The sequence below is a fragment of the Pantherophis guttatus genome, chromosome 5 (assembly GCF_059756535.1).
Source record: "Pantherophis guttatus breed Tessera chromosome 5, ASM5975653v1, whole genome shotgun sequence".
Classification (NCBI taxonomy): domain Eukaryota; kingdom Metazoa; phylum Chordata; class Lepidosauria; order Squamata; family Colubridae; genus Pantherophis; species Pantherophis guttatus.
The window spans coordinates 71119185-71139847 of NC_142067.1; the positions used below are offsets into that span (position 1 = coordinate 71119185).

The following is a 20663-nucleotide window of genomic DNA, read 5'->3' on the forward strand; positions in this document are numbered from 1 at the left end:
ACAACATTCCATAACTGTAATTTATACTGTAAAACCCATTAACTGTGACAGAAACTAGTAAGAAAATTCTTAAAGATACTAATGCTTGAGGAAGGTTGGGTGTGGGGACTCTGGGCAGTTCCTATCCTAGCCCTACTATTGGAATTGTATTATATATATAAGGACCGGTTCGGTGGGACACCTAGGATTGAGGTTGATACTGCTCTTTCCCAAGTTACATATACCCCTAACCCTCTTCCTGCCGTAGTGAGTTTGTAAACTAAGGGTGTTGTGATATTAAGGTACTGTGTGTGTTGAAAGGAAGTGATTATATTTTTTTTATGGCTTTGGATGTTCTTAGCAGAGGGTCTATTAAGTGATAATCTCTCGAACAATAGTTTCCACTGTTGTGAGACTGCCTGAGAAATCCCCCTTGTCCAGGAGGAAGGATCCAGAAATATTGAGGACCCCGGGGAACCGACCAGCATCAGGACACTAAGTAAAGACACTTTAGGTCAAGTCTGCTCCCGCCAATGATGTATCATCAGTAGGTGGGGTCATTACTTTAGACCTGAGCTGACTCCAAGATCTAATGTCAAACAATTGACAATCCCGGTAAAGGGGGGAATACAAGAACAAAAAGAGAACGGACCCCTGCAACAATTGAAAAAAGGGAATTACATGTCAAGGATACTGGAATTAGGTCAAAGCCTCGTTAATCAGTCTGATTCTACCTTGGGTCAAAACTGCTGGTTGTGTTTGTCTGCTAGTCCTTCATCTTATCATGCTGTCCCAGTTGAGCAAGATCTCTGGGAAAGAACAAAAGCTACCCTAGTCCTTAAAAAGGATATTAAAAACAAAGCAGCAACATCAAAGTTGCAAGGAGATTTTTATGATGCATTCAAAAGACTGGGAATAAGCTGCCTTCCAATAGCTGGCCCTATAGCCACTGGTGTAGAAATCATAGGAACACCCTCTCTGTGTGTAAAGAGACATCAAACATCTGGTATTCCTGTAGGGTCCCTGACGGAAGAACAATGTCCGTCAGAAATATACTTTGGCCCTAGAATGAACCTTATGGATGTCAAATTAACCAGAAGTATTTCTCCTTCTGCCCGCCACTTATTTCAACAAAAGGTCACTTTCTCAATACCACCTAATATGACCATTAAAAAGGGAAGGTGGGGAGGATGGAATATATATTTGGAAAAATGTCCGAGGCCATTTCAGCCAACACGGTTTCCCTTTTGGTTCACCTTAAAGTCCAAATCAGGTTCATGTGCTCTCTTTCCCCCTCGAAATGTAACCTGCCGTTATCTTCTTGAAGGCCCAACTCTCAGAGATAAGCAAAAGGACCCTTCACTAGAAGTCCCATTACAGCCGCTGACTGGAATGTTTGTGGCAGGGACTTTGGGGGTCTGGACTAATGAAAAGAACCACCGAGCTCATGCCTTTTCCATAAATATAGGTGTATGTCTAGGAGAAAATGGAGTTTTCTTCTTGTGTGGAAAGGATGCGTATTTGTGTTTACCAACAAACTGGACAGGGACATGCACATTAGTACACCTTTTTCCTAAAATAGGTGTTGTCAGTGGAGAACATACTATCCCTGTTCCTCTCATGAGACATATTCAGAAACGGGTGCCAGTCCTAGTCCCACTATTAGTAATCATGGGAATAGGAACTGCAGCTGGAACAGGTATAGGTGGAATAACCCACTCCATAATACAGTTTCAGCAATTGACAGAAGAGCTTCAAGAGAGCCTGAACCAAATTGCTGGGACTTTGGTAGAAGTCCAAGACCAGATAGATTCTTTGGCAGCAGTGGTCCTACAAAATCGATGTGCCATAGACCTCCTAACAGCAGAGAAAGGTGGTTTGTGTGTATTTCTGGGAGAAGATTGTTGTTTCTATATGAATAAATCAGGCATGGTCAGGGAAGTTGCCAAGGATTTGCAGAATAGGGCTTCCAAGATAAGTCAGAGGTTACAAACAACTGACATGTGGTTTTCTTGGTTGCCTGGATCCGGCTGGATAAAACAAATGTTATTCTTGTTGATATGTGCTGTAGCAGGCCTAGCTTTTATTCCTTGTGTAATTCCTCTGCTCTGGCAGCTATCAAAGAGAGCGGTGAAGGAAATGCAATCTGAAAAGGAGTTAATTTTGATGGAGCGCCTCATTGATCATCAGGTCAGCCCTAATTCCCTTGATGAAAATAAAGACTCTGATGCAGACACATATGTAGAAATTGAACCTGGGAAAGAATGGAGAGAGTACCTCCAAGGATTAAGGGAGTGAAGATCAAGAAATACCTATCCTTTGCCTAGATTAGTCATATTTTGCTAGATATTATATGTTTGCTTTGTTTATTAAGAAGGAATAGAATGTTATCTACTAGAGAATTGAATATGTAGGGAGTAGTGGAAGTTTCTGCATGGAAAAACTTCCAAAGGGGGGAATAAAGTGAATAATGTGAATAATATAATAATGTGAATAATGTGAATGGTATAGGGTCAGCTATATGAACACTGGAGGGCCCTCTTTTATTCACATTATTATAAGAAAGAAAAGTGCTTGTTTAGAAAGTACACTAGGTCAGCTAAATTCCATCCTTGGTAATATATATCTTCTGAGGGGCCTATCTGTCAAGGATGCAAGGACATCCATAAGAAACAAAAAGTTACTTATTAATCCAAGGCCAGCCATGAATCTATGCATCAGTGATTACAGAAGAGGAGGATGTTTAGCTAAGATTATCTCATGTACTATAAATTAATGTAGGAATTTAGTAATTAAAAAGTGTCAATTATCATGTAACAAATGTATGTTAACCATATATGCTGTTAACCATATATATCCACTATGCTGTGCAAAGTCCTTTGTCTTGGATATGTATAAAAGCAGTTGTATCAGAACTCTTCCTTTGTTCAGAATTGCAGATACAAATCTGGTTCTGAAACTGCACAATAAAACTGTCTCTGGCTGACCCAGGAATGTTGTTCAGTTTTCTCTTTCTACAACACTACAACCCAAGGTCCCTGTATTCCTGGCTTAGACTATTCCTGTGACTTCTCCTTGCAAGGCCTGAAATTCGGATTACCGGAGTTGTTGACAAACCTCAGTGGAGACCCTAACCTTGGAGGGGATTTTGAGCTGTTTGTTTTTGGAACCTATCCAGGCAAAAAAAAAAAACCTTTATTTTCGAGACTGTTTTGGTTTGGCTGTAAGTTTGTTTGGCTTTTGGTTATCTATTTGGTTCCGAGCCAATTTCTGTGCTAAGCTTGCAGCCGGGGGTTAGCTGAAAACCTGATATGGAACTGTTGAGGGAACAGACTGAATAAAGCTCAGACTCCTTGGAACTATGTCTGGGAATTGACAGACAGATCTAGAACTGATTACTTACCATGGATGAAAAATCAGCCTGACCACTACGGGAACAAAGAGTTCTGCGTTGAGATTGTGGACTTTACAGTTCTGTAGCAGTGCAACAGTCAGATTAAAATTATACTAACATGACGAACATTAAAATCAACCAAAACCTAGCAGCAAAGTCAGATTTCTGATTTGAAATCAGCCAATCTTGGGGAAAACGCCTGGCCTTTCAAGATTCTACCCAGCCAGTCCAACAACAAGGGAAGTCGAGTAATGTTATCTCACAGAGGTCAAGAATGTTCCTCATAGTGACATTGCAAGGGCTTCCCCAGTCCCTGTTTATCTAGGAGGCACCTGGTTACCTGACAGAGGGAGGCTGGTTTGCTACCTGAAGGTTGGATAAATAATTAGTGTTGCTGCTCTTGTCATCACAACGTAAAACCTCAAATGCCGCCCCCCCCACCGGGCAAAAGACTGAGCAGCACCGTGTTGGAGAGGACCCATGTCTGGCCTTGCGAAAGGAGGAAGGAGGAGCCGCCACTGGGTCGGATCAGGGCCGCGTCTGGCCAAGCTTCTTCCTGTGAAGCTCCAACATTGGAATTTAATTCTTTGTTTCAGAAAAGCTTGCTTATTGACTTTATACAGCCCCTCACCTTGCTTGCTTGTAACTCTGAGCAGTGCAGACAATTAAAAGAAAAACTGAACGATCAACATAATTATCCCCCTTCCTCTGCTTGTTTTTGGCCCTATGGCAAAGGAGGTGTGGAGGATAATATTCCCGGTTTATATCCTCTTCTGTCTTGTTGGTAACGCACACATGACAATAATTAATTTTATCTTGGGGAGGATGTGCATGTGTGTATGTGAGAGGGTGTTGGGATGGATGGGATGGAAAGAATGGGTTTGGAATGGGTGAATTTGGGGAGAATGAGGGAGCCGGGGGGCAAGGAATGGAGCCCCCTCTGCTGAGTGTGCAAACAGAAGCAGATGGGGGCTCAGATATGACCGGTATGAGTGGGGTGCCTTGCTGCTGGGGAGGAGGAGGGCCATTGAGGTGGGGGAGGGGGATCTCTGGGGTGTTGGAGAGCTAGAGTATTGCGATTATGACTGGGAGAGGTAGATATGGCGGGAGCCGAGGGGTAGGCTGCTCTCGGGGAACTAGGACTTGCTCTCTCAAAGCGATTACTTGTTCCAGCCCTTCTAGTTCTGGTTTACCGGGCTCGCCTCGAATACCTGGTGACTCAGGATGTCAGGGCCCTGGCCTCAGGCTGCTGCTGTTTAATGCCAGGTCTGTTGTTAACAAGACCCCCCTCGTTCGGGACTTAATCCTGGAGGAGGGGGCTGACCTGGCATGCACAACTGAGACCTGGCTGGGCCAGGAGGGGTGTGTGCTCTCTCAGAGATGTGCCCAAATGGGTTCCAGATATTGCATCAGCCGCAACTCCAGGGAAGGGGTGGAGGAGTGGCAGCTATTGTCTGGAAGAGTCTTTGCCCTTGCAGGATCCCTGCCCCTGAGATTGTTGGGTGTGAGTCTCTCCTCTTGAGGTTGGACTCAGGGGTTCAGTTGGGCTTGTTGCTGACATACCTGCCTCCCAGCTGCATTACATCAGCCCTGCCTGTGCTGCTAGAGACGGTAGTTGGGCTGGCGGTGGAGTTCCCCAGGCTTATAGTACTGGGGGACTTCAATTTGCCATCACTTGGCGAATCCCCAGATGCAGCTCAGGAGTTCATGGCTTCCATGACAACCATGGACCTGACCCAAATAGTTCAGGGTCTGACTCATGGGGGGGACACACACTTGACCTGGTGTTTCTCTCGGGGCAGTGGAGATATGATCTGGAATTAAGGGGTATAGATGCTTCTTCCTTGTCATGGTCAGATCATTTCCTGCTGAGGTTGGACTTCAGGACGCTACTCCTCCATCGCAGGGAGGTGGAACCAATTAAGTGCCAATAAATAGTGGGGGCGGGGCAGGGTGAGGGGCAGGCGAGCAGTAATTTAACAAACAGTTGGGTGTTTTTTTGTAATTTATTGGCCTCGCAGCAGTGGTGGGTTGCTACCGGTTCTCCCCGGTTCGCAAGGACCGGTAGCGGTAATTTGGGCTGGTTCAGAGAACCATTAGTAATTGCTGGCTGGCCACACCCCTGAACTGGTATGCTCGCTTGCCCCAGCCGCTTCACGCTCGCTCGCCCCGCCCTCCTCCACCCAGTCACTCCTCACTTATACTGTGTGGATCCTCGCTTGCAGCTTGCCTGCCTTAAGTACTGTGCCTGCCAGGTAAGCCTGCGAGTCGCAGCCTACTTAGCTGCCCCTGGCCCCCCGCCCCCACTATCCCAGCCTGCCTCCCCTACTCCCTTCCCCACAGCCCATAGCCCTGCCATGCATCCCTGCCTCCCACGTGGCCTTCCCAGTGTCCCTGAGACCAGCTTGCAAAGGCAGGCAAGTGGGCCTGGCCACAGGGACCGCCGGGAAGGCAGGCAAGCATGGCAGGGCCACCCAGCTGTGGGGAAGAGAGCTAATAGCTTACTTCCTTCCCCGAAGCCCTGCCATGCTTGCCTGCCTTCCACGCTGCCTTCCCGGTGTCCCCATGGCCAGCTTGCCATCCACCCCCACCCCGATTCCCTTTTACCTTTCTTTAACATGCCCTGCTTCTCTCCCCAAACCTTGGGAGGCGGCGTCCTTCAAGCCGCAAAGCCCTCGAAGCAGCTGCAGGGGGGGAAAGAAAAAAAAAAACCTTGGCCTCTGAAGCCTCTCAAAGGCTTTGAAGGTATGTGTGTGTTTGGCAGCACTGAAGTGAGTCGCATGAAGGGAGCCCGCTGGGTAACCATGCCAGCTGTGATCGGCCCCTTGCCTTCCGCTGCCGCCTTCACCTCTGCCTCTTCCTTCTCTCTGCCAACAGAAGTCGGAGAGGAAAAGGCAGTTGCTTCGCCGAGCGTTTCTCCGCATTTCATCCCAAGTCAGCCGCCCTCACTGGAAATGCGGAGAAATGCTCAGCAAAGCAACTGCCTTTTCCTCTCCGACTTCTGCTGGCAGAGAGAAGGAAGAGGCAGAGGTGGCGGTGGCGGTGGCAGCGGAAGGCAAGGGGCCAATTGCGTGGCTCACTTCAGTGCCGCCAAACACACACACACCTTCAAAGCCTTCGAGAGGCTTCAGCGGCCAAGGCTTTTCTTTTCTTTTCCCCTCTCCTGCAGCCACCTCGAGGGCTTTGTGGCGTGGAGGATGCTGCCTCCCAAGGTTTGGGGAGGGAAGCGGGACACATTAAAGGCTGGCTGAGGAACTCTGGGAGTTGAATTCCACAAGATTAAAAGTTGCCAAGGTTGGTGACCCCTGCCCTAGACTACTTTAGGAGCAAAGTGGTGGGTTTTGCTGGCATTTCAGGAGGAAAGAGAGGAAGGGAGAGAGAGAGAGAGAGAAATAGAAAAAGAGACAAAGGAAGAGACAAAGAAAGAGAAAGAAGGAAGGAAGGAAAGAGGGAGAGAAAAAGAAAAGAGAGAGAGAAAGAGAGAGAAAGAGAAAAAGAAAGAAAGAAAGAAAGAAAGAAAGAGAGAGAGAGAGAGAGAGAGAGACAAAGAAAGAGGGAGGGTGAGAGAGAAAGAGAGAAAGAAAGAAGAAAGAGAAAGAAAGAGGAAGGAAGGGGGGAGAGAGAGAGAGAGAGAGAGAAGAGGAAGGAAGGACCACAAACCCTGGCACTAGATGTGGCTTCAGAAGACACTTTGAAACAGGACAGCAATCTAGGACTGGAAGGGACCTTAGAGGCCATCTAGTCCAACCTCCTGCTCCAGCAGGAAACCTTACTGGATTATTTTGGTGCCTCTAACAGTGAGGAAAATTGTCAGAAAGGAGAAGGAGTTTACTAGGACAAGGCTGCCATGCAGAGAAAGGCAGAGATCATCGTTGATTTATGACCAGAATTGAGCCCAAAATTTTGGTTGCTAAGCAAGAGCATTGTTAAGTGAGTTTCACCACATTTTACTCAATCCATGATCTCTCCTGGCTCTAACAGTCACGTGCAGGCTAAGGAAGTAAATCTGAAGGCATGTGTAATGTTCTAATGTACAGAAGTTATAGTTAAATGGGTGGCAGAAAGTGGACTCTGGGTGTGTTTTTCCAAATGTAGTAAGTGAGGTTGAATATGTATAGTTTTAGAAGAGGTGTGTGTGTGTGTGTGTGTGTTTGTGTGTATGTGTACAGAGTGAATTACAGAGTTGGAAGGGACCTTTGGAGGTCTTCTAGTCTTCTAGTCCAGAGATCTCCAACCTTGGCAAATTTCTCTGCCTGGGCCTGATGCTTCCTGAGAGGCAGGAGGTCTCTCCGAATGGGACCCCCTCCCCAAAAGGCTGGCCCCAAAGCCCTAGCTCAGAGGTCTTCAAACTTGGCAGCTTTAAGACTTGTGGACTTCAATTCCCAGAATTCTCCAACAAGCTGGCTGGGAAATTCTGGGAGTTGAAGTCTGCCAGGCTTAAAGTTGCCAAGTTTGAAGACCTCTGGACTAGAAGATAAATGATGGCATAAATGATGACCAGTCAAAAGTGCGAGGACCTGTCAGAAATCACTTTTTTCAGCCCTCTGGGTAGTCCCTATGTGCATATGGGCTGCTCAGAGGGCTGAAAAAGTTATTTTTGACCGGTCCTCGCACTTTTGACCAGTCCTTGAACTTACGACTGTCCTCACATTTTATGTTTTGCGCCCTATCTTGTCACCGTGGTGAAGAGAAGTAGTGGTAAAATGACTGACACGGTTGTTAAGAATGCCGCAATGGGCATAAATCTGAGGATGGTCATAAGTGCAAGGACCCGGTCAAAAATGTGAGGATCAGTCAGAAATGACTTTTTTCAGCCCTCTGAGTAATCCCTATGCACATAGCCATGCCCACCCAGTCACATGACCAGCTAGCCACACCCACCCAGTCACATGACCACCAAGCCACACCCCCAACTAAGCCACGCCCACAGAACCAGTTGTTAAAAAAATTGAATCCCACCACTGCCTGACTTCCTTGTCCACAGTCCGGCTGAGTCCCTGGCGGCTGCCTGGAATAGAGGGGCATCTGGGGCACTGGACCGGATTGTGCCTTTGTGACCTCTCCATGGTGGTGGATCCAGGAAAGCTCTCTGGTTTACCGAGGAGCTCCGGGAGATGAAGCGCCAGAAGAGACATCTAGAGCGACGCTGGAGGACCAATAACTCCAAATCTGACCGAACACTCTTAAGAACCTTTATTAGGACTTATTTAGTGGCAATACAGGCGGCAAAAGGTTCACATTTTCCCGCACTTATTGCATCCACTGATTCGTGCCCAGCAGCCCTATTTAGGGTGACTCGCTCCCTCCTTAATGTAGGGGGAGTGGAGGAGCCCTTGCAGGGTAGAGCTGAGGAGTTTGTGCAGTTTCTGTCGGATAAAGTCGCTCAGATTAGGATGGACCTGGACTCTGATTGGGCAAATCCGACCGAGATGACAGGGGCAGGTCTTAGTTTTATTGTGTGGGATGAGTTTGAGCCTGTGACTCCTGAGGAAGTGGACAAGGCTGTAGGAGTGATGAGTTCCTCCACTTTTTTGTTGGACCCGTGCCCCTCCTGGCTGGTTTTGGCCAGCAGGGAGGTGACATGAGTCTGGCTCCAGGCTTTAGTTAATGCATCCTTGAGGGAAGGGGCCTTCTTGCAACCGTTAAAGGAAGTGGTCGTAAGGCCCCTCCTCAAGAAGCCTTCCCTGGATCCAGCAGAATTAAAGAACTTTCATCTAGTCTCAAACCTACCCTTTGTGGGAAAGGTTGTAGAGAACGTGGTGGCACTTAAGCTCCTGTGGTCATTGGAGGAAATGGATTATCTAGACCCCTTTCAGTCTGGCTTCAGCCTGGCTACAGCACAGAAACTGCTTTGGTCACACTGATGGATTATCTCTGGCGAGCCCAAGATGGGGGCCATTCCTCCATCTTGGTGCTACTTGACCTCTCAGCGGCTTTCGTATTGACCATGGTATCGTTCTGGGACGACTAAGGGAACTGGGAGTGGGAGGCACTGTGTTATGGTGGTTCTCCTCCTATCTCTCTGGTTGGTCACAGTCGGTGTTGATAGAAGGACAGAGGTCGATCCCTAGGCCCCTCGTTTGCGGGGTGCCTCAGGGCTCGGTCCTCCCTCCCCTCCTATTTAACATCTACATGAAGCCACTGGGTGAGATCATCCGATGACATGGGGTGAGATATCAGCAATACGCGGATGATACCCAGCTGTATATCTCTACCCCGCATCAATTCAGTGATGCAGTAGATGTGATGTGCCGGTGTCTGGAGGTTGTGAGGGTCTGGATGGGAGTCAACAGGCTCAGACTTAACCCAGAAAAGACCGAGTAGCTGTGGGTATTGCCTCCTAAACACTATGTTGATTGTCCATCCTTGGTTCTGGGGGGAGGAGAAATTGTCCCCCTCAGAACGGGCTCGCAATTTGGATGTCCTCCTAGACTCACAGCTAAGATTAGAGCAACATCTGACAGCTGTGGCTAGGGGGACCTTTGCACAGGTTCGTCTGGTGCACCAATTGCGACCCTACTTGGATCAGGAGGCTCTCCTCACAGTTACTCATGCCCTTGTCACTTCACGGTTAAATTATTGCAATGCATTCTACATGGGGCTACCCTTGAAAAGTGTTCAGAGACTACAGTTGGTCCAGAACGCAGCTGTGCAAGTTGTCATGGGTGCACCTAGGTACACCCACATTACACCAATTCTCCGCGAGCTGCACTGGCTCCCTATTGGTCTCCGGTCACAATTCAAGGTGTTGGTTATTACCTTTAAAGCCCTACATGGCTCAGGGCCAGGTTATCTTCGAGACCGCCTTCTACCGCATAGCTCCCAGCAACCGGTAACATCCCACAGAGTTGGTCTCCTCCGGGACCTGTCAGCTAAACAATGCCGGCTGGCGGGCCCGTGGGGGAGGGCCTTCTCTGTGGCTGCCCCAGCTCTCTGGAATCAGTTACCTCCTGAGGTCTGGACCATCCCCTATTGGCCTTCCGAAAAGCAGTGAAGACCTGGCTTTTCCGGCAGGCCTGGGGTCATTGATCTCGCTTTGTGATCTGATGAGATCCGGCTATGAATGGTGTGAATGGGTTTTAATATCTTGAATGTTTTTAATTTTTAAGTGTTTTTATAGTGATTTTTTGAGTGTATTGTGAGCCGCCCTGGTTCTTCGGAGAGGGGCGGCATATAAATTGAATGAATGAATGAATGAATGAATGAATGAATGAATGAATGAATGAATAAATAAATAAATAAATAAATAAATAAATAAATAAATAAATAAATAAGAATATGCATTTCAAAAGCAGAAACTATAAAAAATGATAATTAGTTTGGGAATATATGCATATGTATTAAAGATTAATTCTCACGTTTCTGAATATTCTCATTTCATTTCAAAAGATTTATTTGTGCCACTTATTAGAAAATATATTTTGCCCAACTGGAGTACATTCATTCAGTACATTTTATTTTACATAAAATCATTCTTGGTTCTTCCATTATCACTATTCATTATTAATCTTTCACATGTAACTGTCACCAACCTATCAATTCATACTTTTATACATACCCACTACAGCATAAAAGGCACCAATTCTTATATCCTGCAAACATCACTTTAGTCACTCCTTTTTTAATTATAAACTTTATTTATTTATTTATTTTATTAGTCATATTTCTATGCCGCCCACTCTCTGAGGACTCTGGGTGGCTTACACCAAAGACAGTATCCTAAATAGCATATTGCCCCCTAACAATCTGGGTCCTCATTATATCCACCTCGGAAGGATGGAAGGCTGAGTCAACCTTGAGCCGGTGAGATTTGATCCGCTGATCTGCTGAATTAGCAGTCAGCTGAAATAGCTGCAGTACTGCACCCTAACTACTGTGCCACCTCGGCTCTTATAACTTTCACTTAACTTCATGTTCTCATCAACTCATTCCACAATATCCAAGACTCATTATTCAAATCTGGTATAACCTTTGTCTTTCTTTTACATTCACAGACACACAACGCATATTTTTCCCACTTTCATTTCATTTATTCATGTTCTTTATCATTTACTCTTAGATTGCAAGCTGAAGTCTTCCAACTGCCATAGTTGTGACAAAATGAGCTTGTAAATATTGACTTCCATCATCCATCATGGATTTCATAAATGAAAGCTTTCATATAAGCTTTTTATAAGATAGAAAATGTATAGATTTAATTCCACCAAAGACTTATGAAGCATACACTGTCAACACTAAGGATACAACTGATCAATTTTGACCCTTTCAGGCCACAAGTTGTATATCACAATCACAACATAAATCCAGTTTTGTGATAAGCAAGTTCATGTATTCTATGCAAACTAGGATTTCTAATATATAAACTACTTTGAAAACCATTTTACTATGGCCCATACCTTATCAGCTAAGAGATATACAATATGCAACATACCAATGCACATTTTTGTTAACAAGAAAAATTTCAAAGACAGGATAATCAAAACAACTCATTAAGGAATGCTTCCTAGAATATAAATATAGTTGAAGGCAAACCAAATACATTTGTAAACTATTTTTCAATTAAACATAAACATCATAAAGATAGTTTCTATTTAAAAACTGTGCAATCAAGATAATTTAGACAACAAAATGATTTCGTCAGAATAATAATAAATAAATAAATAAATAAATAAATATTGTTTATGTACTTCTTGCTGATAAAAAAGGTTAAAACATACCTTATGACACATGCATAAAGCCCACTGTCTTGTGCCAGTGTTGGACGAAACCAAATAGCATCTTCCTCTTTGCTCATTCTATTTCCATCAAAAGCTATAGGTTCCTCAAAATCTCCAGGTCCAGAACTCTTGTACCACATTAAACTGAGTCCAGCACTTTGTGCTATGGTGTAATTTGCTCTTATATAACCATAAAACAGTGCACATTTTATACGAACAGGTTCTCCCACTAAGACTTGATACTTTTTGTAATCCACTGACCAGTCAGTACATCCATCTGCTGAAAGAGGAGGGGAAAAAAAGGCAAAAATGAGTTTTAAGAAGTTGTATTTTGCAAAAATTTAAACAGTTTCTCTCACTGTAGAATGTTATGTTTTGATTTGGAACTATGCAATTAATAAGAGAAATACTGAAGGGAGACAATACACATTTGAGAAGTTTAATTTTTTCAAGAACAGTCATGACATTTCCTTATCATTACTGTATTTTTTTCAGCATAGAACATTACGTCTTCCTTCATAATATCAGAGAATTTCTACACAACACCAATCAGGTACCATTCTCACTTCTGAACTCCTAAAAACAACACTGATTAAAAGTGTTCATGTTCTATAATTGTTCTATAATTGTTTTATTCTTCTATTAATGGAATTGCAAGCTGCCCAGAGTTGCTGTCAACTTCAAACCAAACCTGGCAGCAGCCATTTTTCTGTTCCTCAGTTCCCACACAGAAGGGGAAGGGTGGAAGGAGGTTGGAATGCCTTACTAGACACAATAGAGAGTTTTCTAATGAGAACCAAAATCATCTCTACTGGATAAGGTCAGGGAAGGAGTACCTGGAGAGCCTGTCAATTAACCCAATTGGCCAACGTGACCTGTGATACTTGGGGGTGGGGTTAATTCCTATTTTAATTATACTGAAACTGCAGGAAAGATTTAGAGTTGGTTTCCTTTGAAGCTGTGCCAATATGATGTACTCAATAAAGAGGAGCTTTGAGGAGGATCCTAGTCTCAGAATTCTGATTTGCTTGGGTTCATTAGTTGGAATATTGACATTAAACCAACTCTCTTAAACCTACCCCAAGGTCCTGAGTCCAGGCCGCCACCCAACAACATTGGGAGGATGGAAAAGACTCAGAGGAGATCAGAGATGGAGAAGATGGAGGAAGTGACCATTAACACTAGCTCTGCCCCAGCCAGGGCTGCACAGCTGGCAGGTCAGACCAAAGAGGCAATCCTTCCACTGGCAACCAGATGTGGAAAGAACCAAAAGACCAGTAATATGAAAGGATGTCCTAACCATTGAGGAACTCTACCAAACAGAGGGGGAGACCTGGTGCAGGGGGGTAACGAAGGCTGCCGAAGCAGAGTTCCCCCTGAGGTCTCCTCAATTGTTGACTGCCCTTGTTCTGAGATGGAAGCCCATTGGTAGAGTGGCTGAGGGAGAGATTCAACCACATGGAGATCTGAAGAGTGGAGCCGATGCACTAACTTGGGCCAACTGTAGTGACAGCGGCTTCAGCATCTCAGCAACATCTAACCTTCTGGAGCCCGAGCCCAACCACAGCAGATTGAGTGGCCAGCCTGCCTCCCCAGCCAGCTGGGGCAGCAAGCTCATGCTAAAGAAGGGGCCTCCCATGGCAGCAACAAGCAGCGAGTCCAGTGGGGTTAACCTCAGCTTCCCCCCAGATGGCATAGACACCCACTGTGGCCTTACTATCTGGGCCCCAGTTGGTTCCCCAATTTGTGGGCACCCCCTCTTCTGCCAGCAGACCCGCCACTAATAAAGGCCCAGAGAAGTTGGCATTCTTCCTCAACCAGGTGTGAACTAATCTAGACCACTATGTCCCAGCCTACCCATTTGACATTGTGATGGTGAATGCCGTGGCCACCAACCTAGAGGGAGAAGCCATGGAGTGGGTAATGAGATTCCATGGTCTCATTGTTGTTTATTTTAACTTTAGAAGTTTTGTTGAACAAGCTACGTGACTCTGATAAAATAAAAGGAATTGTAATTAGACAGCAGGATTATAGACTAAGAGCATTTGCAGATGACCTGGTTGTTACTTTATCTCAACCTATAGAAGCGGCTCCATATATGTTGGACATAATAGGTCAATATGGTAAAGTATCTGGATTTAAAGTAAATCAACACAGGACAAAGATGATAATTAAAAATATGTCCATATCTCAAAGAGAAAATTTAGGGAGAATAACGGGGTTTGAAATAGTTAAAAAGGTTAAGTATTTAGGAGTATATATTGCAGCCTCAAACACGAAATTGTTTAAAAACAATTATGAAGTTCTTTGGCAAAAAGTGCAGAAAGAAATGGAAAACTGGAAAAAGCTACAACTATCATTACTGGGAAGGATTGCAGTAATGAAAATGAATGTATTACCTAGGTTTTTATTTTTGTTTCAAATGATACCAGTGCTTAAGAAAGACACAAACTTGATGGAATGGCAGAAAGGGGTTAATACCTTTATCTGGGGTGGGAAGAAACCAAGAGTGAAATTGAAAATTATATAGGATGTACGTGAGAGAGGAGGTCTTAAAATGCCTAATTTAAGATTATACTGTGAAGCAGCCGTTTTATCTCAAATTAGCAATTGGTTTAACTTAACTGAAGAAAGAATGTTAAATATAGAAGGTTATGATTTGCTATATGGATGGCATGCTTATCTGTTATATGAAAAAAAAGTGGATAAAGTGTTTAAGGGTCATATACTTAGAAATGCGTTGCTGAGGGTTTGGAAAAAGTATCAATATAAGTTAAATTATAAAATACCCATATGGCCAAATCCCAGACATGCAATAGAAAATATAAGTATAGAGCAAAAACAGAGGTGATTACTTATAAAGAGCTTCTTTTTTTGGAAAGGGATAAACTGCAATTGAAATCTTTAGATGTATTAAAAGAAGAAGGGATAATTTATACTTGGTTTCAGTATGGTCAGCTTCAAGCTAGATGGAGGGAAGACCAAAAAAATTGGTGTTATGCAAAATGAGGAAAATCTTGTGAAACAGATTAGAGATCAAAGTCAGATGCATATTAAAAGGTTGTATAATGCTTTATTGGAAATAGATTTAGAAACGGAATTGGTTAAGGATTGTATGATAAAATGGGCACAAAATTTTCAGGAACCAGTGATGATGGAAACATGGGAAAAGATTTGGGTTAGAAATGTTAAATTTACGCAAGCACAAAATTTGAGAGAAAATTTTTATAAAATGTTTTATAGATGGCATTTAGATCCTAAGAAATTATCATGTATGTATTTGAATTTGCAAGCTTGCAAATTGGAGATGTGAATGTGATGATGCAACTTATTATCATATATGGTGGACTTGTAAGAAAATCAAGGCATTTTGGATAAAAATTTGGTGGGTGATGCAGAACATTCTGAAAAAAAGGTTGAAATTTACTCCTCAATTGTTCTTATTGGGCATAACGATGGATTGTACAGTATTAGAGACTAAATTGATTTTGAACTTCATATCAGCAGCCAGACTGTTGGTAGCGCAATACTGGAAGAAGGACTCTTTGCCTACTATTGAAGAGTGGATACTGAAAGTAACGAATTTGGCAGAAATGGCAAAAATTTCAGCGTATTTGAAGGACTATACACAAGAAAGATACGTATTGGAATAGAGAAGGTGGATTGATAATATTCAAAATAAGTATCAGACAAGAAAATATCAAATAGCTTATGAATGAACATTAAGTATTAGAAGTATTATGTTATCTATAGTGGAGTTAAGGCTTCAGGGGGGGATCTAGTAGTCTAAGGATAGATAGTTTAATTTAGCTTATGATTGTTAATTGAAATATCTTGTATTTTGCTCTGGGAAGTCTGGGGGGGAGGGTGGGTTGAGGGGAGGGAAAGGGTGGGGGGAATATTGGGGGGGAAATTTTTTTCTTTTTGTAAAACTTTTCAATAAAAATAAAAAAGAGATTCCACGGTTAAGACACGCCAGAACTGGGGAATGTCTATGTCTTCCTGTGGGAGCTGAGAGCCAGATTCAAAAATGAATCCCAAGCCCTGCAGGCTGAAATAGAAATCTGAGACCTAAAGCAATGAAGGAGTATGTTGGGCAGTTCCGCAGAGTGGCTGGCAAGCTGAGAGAGCAGCCGGACCAACTGCTGGTCTACCTATTTCAAGGAAGGCCTGGACAGAGAACTACTACATGCCTGCATCTACCAGTGAGTCCCAGAGCAGACCCATAATTGGTACTGGATGGCCATAGCACTGGACCTCGAGCTAAAGCAGTGCAAGTAGCCCAGTGAGCCCAAACTGAAGCCCAAGCAGAGCCAAGAAGGCCACTGCTTCAGTCACCAACCTGTTGCTACTAACCCACTGATCATCCTTCTGCTCCAGGCAGAGCCCCGATCAAGTGCTTCAGATGTGGCCAACAGGGCCACCGAGCTGCTGAGTACCTGGCTCCCACACCCCAGCCAAAAGCAATCCTGGCCAGATTATCTAAGCAAAAAAAGCCATTGCAGAAGGGCTGGGAAAAATCAAGCTTGGCGCACCAGGCCATCGAGGTCTCCTCCCCCTAAAGTGAGTGAGAGAGAACTCCATCTAAGAGACACCATAGACACTCCTATGACAGCAAAGATGAGAGTGAAGACGACCTGATGGTAAGTGAAGCCATCTGCCCTTTTGCCATCCCCACTAAAATCATGATGCCAAATTCAGGAGTTCAGAGAGAGTTGGCTGCCCTAATAAACTCAGGCTGCATCCAGTGCCTAATTAGCCTACTGACTGTGCTGAAGCTAGGGATCCACGCAAGGAGGTTCAAGCATGTTGATGGATCACTGATAGGAAGTTCTCCCACAATGTACCTTACTGAGTCAGTGCAGCTAGAGATGGGCCAACATTGGGAGATTATCTGATTTGTGATAGTCCCAAAGATGACCAAGGCAGTAATTCTGGGACTATCTGGGCTAGACAAGTGGGGCCCAACAATCTGGTGGGAAGGGAGAGAGAGAAAAATGAAGTTAGGAAGAGGTCCTCTCCCTCCTCAAAGCAGCTGGGAGGAGGAGCTTCCAGCACTGAGTGGGACCGAAAGGGAACAAGATCCTGAAAACCACATCAGAGCAACTGCCAGGGACCCAGCTAATCCCCCAAGAATACCGGGACCTAGCATGGGTGTTCAATGACAAAGAAGGTCACATGTTACCCTACCCCACTGCCCACCGACTATGTGATTGAGATCCTGCCCAGTGCAAAACTAGCTAAACCCAAAATGTACTCCATAACCCCAAAGGAAATGAAGGAGCTGAGGGAGTACATTGACAAAAACCTAGCCAGAGGCTTCAGCCAACCGGACAAATCCCATGTGGCTGACCTCGTATTATTCAAGGAGAAAAAAGATTGGACAAAAAGATTGTGTGTTGATTTTAGGGGAATAAACAGTGTGTGTGTGTGTGTGTGTGTGTGTGTGTGTGTGTGTGTGTGTGTGTGTAGAACATGTACCCCTCCAATGTTAGCCCAGTGATGGCGAACCTTTTTGGCATCGAGTGTCTAAACTGGAGTGTGCACGTGCCATAGCGCCGGAAACCCAAAGACCAGCTGGCCAGTGTGCATGCATATGCCAGCCAGCTGGTCTTTGAGTTTCAGGTGCACGCATGCACGTTGGCCAGTTGGTCTTCAGGTTTCTGGCACCATGGCACATGCAAAGGCCAACTGACAACCACGTGCATGCCCACAGAGAGGGCTCTGTGAAACCAGAAGAGCAGCTGGCGATGGCATACATGCCCACAGAAAGGGCTCTGCATGCCACCTCTGGCACATGTGCCATAGGTTCACCATCATGGTGCTAGCCCATCTAGCAGAGGGGAAAGTCTTCACTAAGCTAGACCTGAGGGAGGCATACTACAGAATGAGGATCAAAGAGGGGGACAAATGGAAGATGGCATTTAACTGCCCACTGGGTAGCTTCCAATTCAAAATAATGCCATTTGGGCGCCAAAAATATGATGTACTCAATAAAGAAGACCTTTGAGGAGGTCTTAGAGTTCTGATTTGTTTGGGTTCATTAGTTGGAACCTTGACAGTCACTTGGTAGAGAGATGGGTGGCATGCAAATTGAATGAATGAATGAATGAATGAATGAATGAATGAATGAATGAATCAATCAATCAATCAATCAATCAATCCTGGACCTTGTAGCAGAAGGTTTTCTTCTTGGAAAATACTGGGGTGGAATTAAAAATAATGTCATAATTGTCATTAATATAATAAATCTAGTATGCTCTAATGGTTACTTCAGATTATAACTGATTTATTAAATAAGCAGAGACAGACAGAGACAAGTCTGCAATTGCAGATAATGTTGTATTACTGTTATTTAGACAACAAGTGAAATAATAATGCCAGTTCTTTAGCTGGTGTTGGTGTTTATCAGTGGTGGGATTCAAATAATTTAACAACCGGTTCTCTGCCCTAATGACCAGCTGGATAGGCATGGATGGGTGCTCATATGACAGGGTGGGCATGGGGAACTCAATGTTACTCACATCAAGGGGCGCCTCACCTCGCCCAGCTTTTCCTCACCTCGCCCGGCCCTGCCTCGCTCCTCCACTCTCAGCTACTCTTTGTCATGTCTGGCCTCACCTCATCTCCTGGCTGTTCACCTTAAAGGCTTCAACGTAGCTATAGTTCTGTAAAAATGTTGTGATTTTTATTGAACACAGCAGTTCAAGAAAACTCAATTCAGCTATTTTATTATTATTTATTATTATTTTATTATTCTTTCTGGAAGAACAGCCATATTTAATGAAAATTTATAAATAAGCTTGTGGCATTCCCATTTGCAGTTGAATCAAAATACATGGGCTTCTGATCTAGCAAGAGATGGTATTCCAGGTGGTACTACAGTGTCCCATTCCATTAATCTTGTGGGAAATTGCAGTTCTGCTGGGATCTGGAGAGCTACTGCGCCACCAAAACGTCTGGTTCTAGTTCACTTCTAGAGCCTGGAACCCTAACACCATCTTTTTTCCCTCGGCAGAAGAGAAAGCAGGGCCAGCTAGGGATGAGTCAAAATCAAATAACTTTATTATAGCCATGAGGCCACAAAAAAGTGATAGAAGACCTAATCAATCAATAAATATAAATATAGATACAGGTAGTCCTTGACATACAACCAGAATTGACACCCAAATTTATGTTGCCAAGAAGACAATTGTTAAGTGAGTTTTCCCCTATTTTACAATTTTTCTTGCTATAGTTGTTAAGTGAATCACTACAGTTCTTAAGTTAATAACACGGTTATTAGGTGAATCCCATTTCCCCATTGATTTTGCTTGTCAGAAGGTTGCAAAAGGCAATCACCTGATCCCAGGACACTGCAAGTATCCTAAATATATGCCAATTGCCAAGTGTCTGAATTTTTATCATATGATAAAACAGTCATAAGTGTGAAAAAGTGGTCATAAATCACTTTTTTCAGTGCTGTTGTAATTTTGAATGGTGACTAAATGAATGGTTGCAAGGACTACCTGTATATATAAATTTACAAGAATTAAGGGTAGCTATAAGCATTAAAGATAAATATACTCATCTTTACTTCAAGAAATAAGAATGAAATATAGAATATAAAGTACAAGAATAAAAGTATAAAAAAGTCAGGAAAAAAACATGAAATACAAGTAAGCAAATGACAATCATAATCCTCAACTATAAGTAAAGCAAATAGTATGTAAAGGTAAAGTTTCCTCTCGCACATATGTGCTAGTCGTTCCCAACTCTAGGGGGTGGTGCTCATCTCCGTTTCAAAGCCGAAGAGCCAATGCTGTCCAAAGACATCTCTGTGATCATGTGGCCGGCATGATTAAATGCCAAAGATGCACAGAATGCTGTTACCTTCCCACCAAAGGTGATCCCTATTTTTTCTAGCATTTTTACATGCTTTTCAACTGCTAGGTTGGCAGAAGCTGGGACAAGTAACGGGAGCTCACCCCATTATGAAGCACTAGGGATTTGAACCACTGAACTGCCGACCTTTCAATCAACAAGCTCAGCATCTTAGCCACTGAGCTACCGTGTCCCTTAAATATATATAGTATATATAGAGGCACAAAACTGGCAACATGTGAGGCTATACTTGGGGTCCTACCAGATAAGAGTAGTAATAGTAGTTGCATTCTCTACCTGGAAACATTCAAGGCAGGGCATTTAGCCAGGCTAAAGTAAAAGCGCTGCAAGCTTTCATATTATAGGAGGCCCCCACAAACCTTTTTGGAAGAAACCCCTAAATCAATGATCTCCAACCTTCTGACTCTGCAGACCATAAGCGTCAGCAGTGGGGGAGAGTGAATAGTTTTGTAACCGCACACACTGCTTGCACAAGTGAAGCTTCCCACTGTTCTGACTCAGTCTTCGCAGGTAGTGAGAAGGCATTTACTCATGAGTAAAACAACCCCTTTTTATAACAGGGCAGTAACAGTCTTTTATGCACAGGGATAAACAAAAAATCAAACGTAATTAGTCCCAACAAACCTGGGTTTAGCCAAGAAATCCGAATTGCTTGCTGTATACTAGAAACGAACAGTTTTCTGAGACAA

At 43.9% G+C, this 20663-nt stretch overlaps 1 protein-coding gene across 2 annotated transcripts in view; it reads right to left on the reverse strand.

The window, feature by feature from the left end:
• IL1RAPL1 (interleukin 1 receptor accessory protein like 1) overlaps positions 1–20663 on the reverse strand; it is a 2053286-nt gene that overhangs the window by 1135932 nt on the left and 896691 nt on the right. For both annotated transcript variants that reach the window (XM_087895235.1, XM_087895234.1), the window contains exon 3: positions 12091–12370. In XM_087895235.1, the coding sequence (XP_087751361.1) occupies positions 12091–12370 (280 nt within the window). The remainder of the gene's footprint in view (positions 1–12090; positions 12371–20663) is intronic.